Source organism: Lathyrus oleraceus, chromosome 5 (genome assembly GCF_024323335.1).
Source record: "Lathyrus oleraceus cultivar Zhongwan6 chromosome 5, CAAS_Psat_ZW6_1.0, whole genome shotgun sequence".
Lineage (NCBI taxonomy): Eukaryota > Viridiplantae > Streptophyta > Magnoliopsida > Fabales > Fabaceae > Lathyrus > Lathyrus oleraceus.
Genome location: NC_066583.1, coordinates 208,186,382 through 208,197,381, shown reverse-complemented (window position 1 = coordinate 208,197,381; position 11,000 = coordinate 208,186,382). Strand labels below are relative to the sequence as shown.

Below are 11,000 nucleotides of genomic sequence, written 5' to 3'. Positions count from 1 at the left end.
AATTAGAACGGGTGGTTACTCAAAAACACGTGGAGGCTCGTGAAAGATAACGCATGCATGGAAGTAAAACGTGTCGTGATTTGTTTAGTCGACCGTTTGTAGGTGGTTATTTTAGATTAGTATATAAAGGGACGTTTGTTTACATTATAAGAGTTTGCAATTGTACTCATATTTCTACATACTCAAAGTATTTATGTAATTGACAAACGGGTGAAGAAAATGTATGTATGCGTTTCATATTTATAAATTTCAAGCACTTTTGCATTCAAGCATTTTTTCGCATTCATTTAGATTTCGATCATTTATCATTTTATCTTTATTTTTACATTTCGATTTCAGTTATCTTTGTCTTCAAAATCTTTTAAATTTCAAGTCTTGTCAAAATTTCACATTGTTATCTTCACATTGTGTTTTAGATTTCAATCATAACTTGGTGTTCAAAGGTTTAAACTCACATAAATATGTTGGGGGAGATTTTCGAGTTTGTTCCCTTAAGTATTAATAGAAACTTATTCTTTTACTAAATTTATCAATAGACAAATTGGCACATCCGGTGGGACCATTTTTGTGTGAGTTATTGATTTTATTTCGAAAAAATATCATTTATTTTCATTAACTTCTCATTTATGAGTGTGCATAAGAAGTGGTAGAATAACAAAGAGAGAAGTAAGGAATTTTATAAGGAGATACGCCAAGAGGATGGTTATTCCCATAAACAATAATGGAGAAAAACCCTATAATAGCATTGTGATAAGCACGGTCGCTGCAATGTCGACTAAACCAACCTCTTTGAGTGCTAGCATAATAACCATATTGTCTATGCACAAGGTCTGACAAAACAAACATGCATGAAGAAAGCGTTTACCTAAGCACAAGGTCTGAGAAGGTAAACAATGCATGAAGAATAAATTTGCTTAAGCACGAGGTCTAACAAGGCAACTAAGAAAGAAAATGGTTTATCTAAGCACAAGGTCTAACAAGTCAAACATGCATGAATGGAGTTTTACCTAAGCACAAGGTCTGACAAGGTAAATAATACATGAATAATGAATTTGTCTAAGCATGAGGTCTGACAAGACAACCAAGAAAGAAAAGAGTTTATGATTCAAAAATGGGTATTTGACCATGAGGTACGTAATCCTAAGAAGGTATGGAAGTCGAATGAGTATACTATTTGGTCTAAAGAAAAAAAGTATAATTGATTAGGCAATGGTGCAATGTTGAAGTGTAGTGTTGATATGCTACTTGTGAGGAAGTAGACTTGTCAATCATTTGGTTTAAATTACACTAAATTCTATGAACGAATGCGAATACTCTGAATAACTATGGACCACGTCCCGTACGCAGAGGTACTCTAGACAAGGATAGGAAAAATTTCCTCTCATCCTTCTCCATTACTTAAGGCTTATGACGTGTAATTCTCATCACGATTGACAAGTGTTAAAGAATATTCTTTTTGTTATGCTTTGAACAATAGTCCAGTCTCTAGTCTGTCTGTAATGTTTTGTTTGACTTGTATTGACTTGATTGTGAAGTCTTGAGTTGTTGGTCTTGAAAGATCCACTGCAGCTTCAATACAGGGGATGAGTATTATCAAGTGATCAAGAGACTTCTGATCACTTGATTAGACTGAGGGAATAGGCACATGTCAAGGGATTTAGTTTATCAAAGAAGACTTTGATCAACTTAATCAATTAGGAATAAATCAGATGAAAATCGGGCATAAGGGTTTCTAAACCAAAATTCTAAGGAAAAACAAAAATCATGATCCTAATTCTAAAGGAGCCTAAAATCTAAGGAGCATGGCATGCACATTGATTAGAAACTAACTATAAAGCAAATCCTAGAAAGTTAGCAACATTTTGATTACAATCCAATTAAAATAGTTAATCCTAAAAATTAATGCTCAAATTCATTAAATCACATTATTTACTTTCCTAATTTTCATGATATAAAACATGTATTAAAACAACTAGGAAATTTGGAATTAAAAATATTAAAGAATAAAAAAGAAAGCATAAGAAAATAAAGGAGGAGAACCATGGGGTTCAAGCGCCTTGTAGGGTGTAAAAAGTAATTCTGTATGGGCTTAGGATCAAAAGCCCAATGCAAAGAAATATGCTCAGGTTTTGGGTGTCAAAGTGAACCTGGGGGTGTATGCAACATAAATTTGGGCCTGAGGCCTCACAAAGGCCCACAATGCAATGCAAAGTGAGAGAAGGATCAAATTCTTCATTCTAAACTCACATGTTCAGTCACTCTCTTTCTCTCATACATACTTCCTCATCGGAAATCGCTTCGTCGCGCCGGAGGCGGCGGAGCAACCCAACCTTATCCATAACCACCACCATTAGGACCACCTCATTTTCCTATTTCCACTTCTTGTATCAATTTCTACTAAAAATCACTTAAGTCCCTTATCCTTAAAACAAAGATTAGAACCCTAATTCCTAAATCCAAAATTAAATCACCTTGGTCCACTAATCCGAACTTAAACCTTAGGGGTTTCACTTTCCTACTCAAGCACTACATCATGGTAACAATATTGGAGCAAGGAAGTGAAGATTTGAAGGATCTACCTACAAGGAGGAGGCTTTCCTTGAATACTGTTGGAGCGACTGAAGATGAAGATGAAGATGCTGATGAAGATAGAAGACTGGAGGAAAAAGAAAACCAGGTAAACCTTTCAAATTCTATGCTTTGCACTTTGATTTAGTGAATTATTTGTAATTGGTGTTGGTTTGGAATGATGGTAGAGGTTAATCTAAATGATATGGTATGCTTATGTGTATGTGTGTACGGATTATGTTTTCATGACTTGAATGGTTGTTTTAGATTTTGTGCACGATACTAATCCACTTCCATTTGCTACATGGATGTTAGGACAATGTCTTGGCAAGGTTGTCATATGAAGAAATATAACATGGGTTACTTGACCATGAAGAAAACTTGGATACAAAGCCAATCAAGAAGATGGATGAGTGAATATCACAGAGAAGTTTAGGTTTAGGGTCACGGTTAGGGTATGTAGTTGACTTTGGTCAATTGGTTGATCAAAAAGTCAACATTTGACCAAAATCAACTGCAAGTTAAAGTTGTATTTTTTGTGTAATTTTGGATTTTGTGTAATGATTTGTGATGGCTTGGATATTTGAAAATGTATAACTTGTGTAGGTTTGTAAATGAAAATGACTTTGTAATTGGATTTCTGAATGAGCTATATGAATGAAAAATGGTATGAATCTATGGTTTAATTCCCAAATGAATTCTCCTCCAAATTATGTGACTTTTGAATAAATCTTGTGTAAACCAAACTTGAAATGCATGAATCTCAATGAATGGACTGAAGAACTAAATGTATGGCCACTGAATCCATTGGAAGTCTAACACACATGATCACTATAATCCCTGCAAGCCTTGATCAAACCCTAAAACCAAAATACAACACACATGATCCACAAATGCCAAAAAGTCAGCAAATTAGGGTTTTATCTTTTTAACTTAAGTGCACCACCAAAGATCCTTAAACTTGATTTCTGTCAAAAACCCTGGTTTCTTGTCAACCATAAGTGACAAGAATCTATAAATCAAAGATGCTTAATGCAAATGGTAGGATGAATGTACTATGATACTAATGCATATGTAGATGAATCACAATCCAAAAGTCAGATGAAAAATAAAGATGGGAGGGAAAATTTAGGGGTATGACACCAATAATAATCAGTTTTGATAGTATATATTCGTTGCCTACTAGCCATCCACATAAGGGTGTCCTCCTTATTGTCATCTAGAGGGATTTAAATGATCCCATCTTTGTCATATGGGTTGAAGGTTTTTTCAATATGAGGGATGTTCCATTTTTGGACCCCTTCCTCAAGTAGGTCCATAACCCAAAACGCATTGGAATCCAATGGTTTCCAAGTTAGGACTTTAAACCATCCTTGATACGGGATCCGTTGATCCGTCCACATCTTAATGTTCCTACCATCTCTTATCCTCCAACAACACCCATTTAGAATATTGTCATTTGTTTTGATAATACTTTGTCAAACATAGTTGTCCTTTCGAGTTTGTCTAGTATCCAAAATATTGTTATTAGGAATGTACTTTGTTTTAAGGCACTTATGCAACAAAGACTCTTTGTTGATCACGAGTTTCCGCAGTTGTTTTGTTAGTAGCGTTTTATTGAACAATTCCATAATTCCGAACCCTAGGCCACCCCTTTCCTTAGTTTGAAAAACCTTATGTCAACTCTTCCAACACATACCTTTGTGACTCTCATTGTGGCCACCAATAATCTCTGATAATCCGATCTATATCTTGACATGTAGCCTTAGGAATCTTAAAAACACTCGTGGCATAGGTTAGAATGGCTTGCGCAACCGCTTTTATTCGGATTTTTTTCCTGCATATGAGATATACTTTTCTTTCCACCCATTTACTATACTTCTGGTTTTGTACCATAAGAAATTGAAAAACATGTCTTTTAGATTTTCCTATTTTGGTTGGGAGACCAAGATAATTACGAATCTTATCCACTGTCCTAATAGCAAAATAGTTAGCAAAACAATTCTTTATACTCTTCTTGACTTTATTTTTGAATATCATAGCTGATTTTTTAAGGTTTATGAATTGTCCCGAATTTCTTTGATAATCATTTAAAGATTTTGTAAAACTCCTTGACTTATTTTTCATTAGCCCTGCAAATTTACACTCATTCTTATTATGAGATCTTACAAAGTCATTGTCACTTTATCCATAAACAAAAGAAAATATATTTAATCTATTAAAAAGTGAATAAAAAAATATTTTAATATTATTATATTATATTTTATTTATAAATAAAAAACATTTAATATTTGGCTTTGTTTATTATTTTAGAGTGAAAATCTACTTTGCTCCTTACAAATATTTCGGAGTCCAATTTAGTTTTTAAAGAAAAAGAAATTAGTTTTTTACAATTATTTTTTCCTCTCATTTTTTAACCATGGCTTGGGAATCAAGGTGTCATGTAATAGTACACATGATTTAAGTGAGATATTTAAATATTTAAAAAAATAATGTTAATTTGTATTATTTATAATAAAATTTTACTATAAAAGATAATTAAAAAATTAATTTGATAATTTTATTAAATAATATTTATTCATTTGGTTTTTAGCTTGGGCCTTAGCATTACCTTTAAAAATAATTGAAAGACAATCTAGTCCTTAAAAAAAATTAAATTAAAAACTTATACATTTTCTCTCACATAGAAAATGTTGTTTTTTCAAGGAACCAATATAATATTTGTTTTGTTTTTGTTAGGACTAACCGATAGTACTTTGTTTGTTACCTAAGATTAAATTAATACTTTTATTTTTTATTAGACTAATTTAAGATTTTAAATTAACTATATTAAGACATTTTAAACAATAATAACAATTTCAAACTTTAAAATAGTATAATATTATCAAATTTATTTATAAAAATTAAATAAAATACGATAATGTAGTAAAATATTAATAATAGTGATAAAAATAATTTCGGAACAAATGTTTTTCTAAAAGTATAAATTAAATTTAAGTTTAAAGATAGTAAACTGATACTATAATTATATACCATCGCCTAATAAAAGTTTATCATTCAACTATGTTATATCAGAAGTTTAAAAATAAAAACTTGATTTAAATTAGTAATGTTATTTTATTTTTTTCAAACTATAAAAAAATTATTTTTTTAATACATATAGAAAAAGTGTTTTTAGCGGAAGTTGTTTACACTTTTAGTTTTTGCCTTCGTAATGACCAAACTAGCCCTTCAAAGTAACCGTTATAGCTCTCCATCCTTTCTCTAATATTCAGACATAAAACAAAACAAAGTCGCTCTCTGTGTACACAAACTTAAAGCTAAAAAGCTAAAAAAAAAGCAAAATCTGAAATTCGCGGTTGCTTCAAGTTCATTGCGTGCAGCAGAATCAAATGGCGAGAGTTAAACAAACACCACGTCACGGTAAGTTCCAAATTCAAAAAAAATACCCTTCTTCGTCATCCTCCAAAACGCTCATCCATTAATTCCTCTTCAATTTTGCAAATTTACTGTTATATTTTCTTTATCAGTTGATTCTTTGTTTAATCACTTAAAAATTATGCAGCCCGTGAGAATCAGGAAAGGAAGAAAAGACGTAATAAACCTGGAACCGTAGCGCTTCGTGAGATCAAGAAATTGCAAAAAACTTTCCAATTACTTATACCATATGCTCCGTTTGTAAGATGCGTAAGTCTAAATGTTAGAAGTATTTGTAATATTGTGTGAATTAGGTTTTACTATTACTAAGCTATAAAATATTGTGAAATTGCGACTACAACGATGATTTTGCAGGTCAGGGAAATTACAAATCAAGTATCTTCATTGGTTACACGCTGGACGCCTGAAGCGTTGCTATCACTTCAAGAGGTAGGTGTCTTTTTTCATATTCATTTTAGTTTTGGCTAAAGTTAGTTTTAACTTCTCCCACATAGACATTGTTTCAATTTATTTGCTCTTGACATATTAAAATTTTGTTATTTAGTATAGTTATTCATTTGATTCTAATTACTTTATGTGCATTCTTATATGGTTATATAATTAGTTCAAGAGTATTGAAGATTGAGATTTTACAAACTATGCATTGATTATCAAAGATTGAGATTTTTATTCCTAATGCAGTAGAATTGTGATATAAAGTAACTTGTTATTTCTGTTTCTTAACAAGCATTGACCAACATCCAAGAGATAAAGACTTTCTTTGAAAGCTCTACTATATGTTTTAAATCATAAAGAATCACGCGATTATTATTCATGGATCATTAGGAATTCTATATGCATACTTGGCACGTAACCGTAGAAAGACAAAAATGGAGTAAATTCCGGGGTTTAAACTTTGCACTTTGTTTCGATGTCCCAGAACTTTTCCACCTAAGTTGTGAAAAGGGGACTTGATAATAAAAGAGGAAAAACTGATTTATTGATGTAGAATCATTTTAAGAATATTTAAGAATGGAAACTTCATTATACTTTTTTGGTCACAGGCACGCCTGAACGATAGATGGGTTGGTTAACACAGTTCTAGTTAGTTGATGTTCAGTCATGGCAGTTGCATGATTGTAATGAGTTATACCCTTAACTTCCCTTGTATCTGAAAAGACATTCTTACAGCACTTGCAATCAAATTTTCTCCAAGAAGGAACTCTCCATCTGTTAAAAGCGTTTTCCTTTATGCTTATCTTCCTCATCCTATCAGAGCTCCTTCCACAGGAGCTTTGCTTCACAATTCTCATCACTTTCATAATCGGTCAGTACCCTAACAGTAGCCATTTTCACCAATGACCTGAAAATCTCCAAGTAAATATCTAGTTGTTTGGTTAAATCCTATAGCAAAAGCTTCACACTGGATCTTCCAATGGTTCCATGGAACAACCATTTATAGCCTATTGCTCTCTTAACCTGTGGAAGAGAACGGGGGGACCAATGCTTGATTCTTCTCTAGAGCTAGCAATTTAGCCTCAGTGAAATTTTTCAATGTTCACGTTTCACATAGCTTCTTGAAGTACATGTGAAAATAATTAAAGAGTTGTTTGTGAGATGTGGAAAAATGTTGATATGAGTGGGAGTTAAAGATAGGGTGTATGATTCTTGAAGGTGGTCAAGTTTTTGAAGTGATCGAAGAGCAATGGTAGTATGCTAAATAGGTCTCTTTTAACTCTTTGAGTGTCTTGTTAGAGGATATTAGTGTTTGGAGATTGTAGGAATAAGCTACTACTTACTATTGCTCATGGATGTAGTATGCGGGTTAATGGTTGTGAGCAAGCTCATTTCGACAAGGTTTACAAGAGCTGAGGTGACATTTTTGGGAAAATATCAAATATGAGAGAAGTGATATGGCTGGCAGGCAAGATAGTTAAAATTGTGATCTTACAAGCTATGTTATCTTATTCATAGGCAGAATCACAATCTGGTAGCAGGGTTGACGATATTGCTTGTAAGATTGGTGGGATTAGCGAATACTTTGTTGATGATTGATTAGATGTCTAGAATTTGACTACTTAATTTTAGTGTTTATGTCTCAGCACTTGTTCAAGAATTTGCTTTTCGTGTTTTGCATATTTGAAGTTGTTAATTTCTTGTTAATACTTTATCTTAAGTTGTTAAGTTTTGAGTTATGGATTGTGTATTTTATGGATTTTGAATTTGTTTAGTTTAATTTAATTTAGTGTTTGTAGTGAGTGTACAGGTGTTTCTTATTTGTTTTCCTATATGTAGTTTTGGGAGAAGAAAATATGATCTTATCCTCACAATTCAAGGTAGAATTGAGGTAGGAAGATATGCTAATCAATTTGTCACAATTAGAAATTAAAATACAAAGAATTAGAGATAAAACCGGAAGTCAGAAAACAAATAAACTGGATATAAATCTACCCCATGTAACTACCAAGATCCCTTTGACTCAAACATTATGATATAGCTTCTGTATCCACTTCTATACTGTGATAATCTAAGTTCAATAGCTAAGTGACAGATAGGTGCTTGTCAGAAATTATATCTGATTCTGTACACAAATTATATCAGATTCTGTTACTATTTTAAACATTGCTCCTTGATATATAGATGGGCTTTAGCTCTAGTGATTAGAACACAATACACATTATTTTCACACTCATCACTCTTTTCTCTCTGCCGTATAATTCTGATAATTGGAAGGGAAGAAGAGTGTGAGAAGAATTGGTTAAAGAGGAAAAGGGAATAGTAAGAATTTAATGAAGAATTTTATATTAATTGCAATTCTTAATTCGTGTGCTATTATCTTAACTAGCTCTTAAAAATGAAAATCCTTTGTTGAAAATCCTGTAGGCAGCTGAGGATTGTCTAGTTCGAATGTTTGAAGCTGGATGGCTCTGTACACTTCATGCAAAGCGTGTTACCCTTAGTAAGTTGATTCAATTTTCTATTTCTTTCCTCTAATTTTCTTTTCGTCAACGACATATTATTCTCAAACAATATTCTACAGCCAGAAAGAGGAAAATTGCAGCGGTGTAGTTGTTTGTTTATCTAGTATAGTGGATATTTTGCGGAAGATCATTTTATTCCTGCGAATAAGTTGCTTATTATAACTTTCCCTCACGAATAGTAATTTTTAGCACACCTACCTTACTAATATCTGTTATTTGATTTTTTTTGGCTATCTCAGTGAAAAAGGATATTGAGTTAACGCGCAGGCTTACCGGGATAGGAAGACCTTGGTGAGAGCATGGCACGACGCTAATAGTGAAAAATCATTGTTGCTGCGCATTCTGCGAAGAAGCCATTGTTTGTAAAGCCCAATTTAAAATTAGATACTATGTTAACTAGTTTATTGTCAATAGTAATATGTTGTAGGTGAAAAATCTGTTGTAGCCAAATGGTTTACTACTACTTAGTATTAGATCTTGAAAGATGAAGATTGTTTAAGCTTTGTGAACTCTTAGGTGATTTATACTCTTAAGTATCTATCTGGAAAGTAAAATTCTTGGAACGAATTCTTGTCATTGTAGCTTTGTTGGCTTAACCAAAATTATTTTGATATGAGCACACACATTGATTTTATTTTTGAAATAGAGTTTGAAAAGTGCACACACATTGATTTTATTTTTGAAATAGAGTTTGAAAAGCATGCAATATTTTTAGGACGTAGCCACAAATCTACAAGGATTGACTTAAAGCTCTTGCTTTCTTATTTAAAGAACATACTTTATACAAAATTTGCCAAGGAGAATAATGGGTATCATGCAATATGAAACTGTTATGAAATTTCTCCTTTATTTGCTTATACTTTATGTTTTACTGTTTTATCAGTGGAAAAACACACACTAACATATTTTTCTGTCCGCTTTTTAAGTATGCTTGATTGTATATCTGTTTTATTTTATATTATGTGATTATATATAATTTTTGACATACATAACAATCAAACAATTGACAAATAAAATCAAAATAAGTTTTATTTATAATGTTTCATACTGTTCTTATTGAATTGTGATTGCTGTTGTTACAATGAAATTTAAGCCTTTTCTTAACCAAGGATTTAAATAATTTTACAACAAATGATAAAATTATAAACACAATAGTTTAAATGAATGTTAGGTATCATATTCCTCTTATATTTCAAAAATGAGAATTTTAGAAAATAACTCATGAAAAACAATTAATTGAGATTATTTTTTTAAAGTTTTGAGATCACATAAATTATTAGACATAAAATTATAATTAATTATACGTGATATAATGAATTTTATCATATTTATATGATTAATTGGGATAAAATGTCAAAATATTTTCATAACTTGCCAACAGGAATTATGAATGGGTACATAATTTGATAGTTTTATCATAAAGTATTAATTTTGGATAGAAAAACAAAATTATATCATGCACGTAAAGTGTGAGGTTTGAAAAATCTATCGCAATTTTTTTTAAATCTTATTACATTAAAATTTAGCCCACAGGTAATTTTTATGTTGCAAGATTTATTTTATGGTATGTTTATATTGATAATACATACAATTTGGATAATATTTATGCCTCAAATTTTGACATCAATTTTGTTTATCTTTTTAGCTTCTCAACCTGCTAATTTTTCTGATATCCGATGTGATATTCCCGAGCTCAAAGGAGATAACTATAAGGTGTGGAAGGAAAGAATTCCCCTCCATCTAGGATGGATGGACATAGATTATACTATTAGGAAAGACGAACCACCTGCAATTACAGATGAAAGTACTCCAGCTGCAATCACACTATATGAGCGGTGAGAGAGATCCAACCGGCTCAGTGTGATGTTCATTAAGACTAGGATCACAGGTGGAATACGTGGTTCTGTCGATCAGCATGAGAATGTCTGTGATTTGCTGAAAGTCATTGACGATCAGTTCGTCACTTCTGAAAAGGCTTTGACAAGCACATTAATTATGAAATTTTCCTCCTACCGACTCACCAGTGTGAAAGGT

At 31.9% G+C, this 11,000-nt stretch overlaps 1 protein-coding gene across 1 annotated transcript; it reads left to right on the top strand.

The window, feature by feature from the left end:
- Positions 1-5,829: 5,829 nt before the first annotated feature.
- On the top strand, positions 5,830-9,542 carry LOC127082917 (histone H3-like centromeric protein CENH3). Its single transcript, XM_051023142.1, has 5 exons — positions 5,830-5,991; positions 6,134-6,255; positions 6,361-6,435; positions 8,869-8,944; positions 9,206-9,542. Exons 1-5 carry the CDS (start codon positions 5,961-5,963, stop codon positions 9,259-9,261), a joined length of 360 nt encoding a protein of 119 aa, XP_050879099.1. The 5' UTR covers positions 5,830-5,960; the 3' UTR covers positions 9,262-9,542.
- Positions 9,543-11,000: the final 1,458 nt, after the last annotated feature.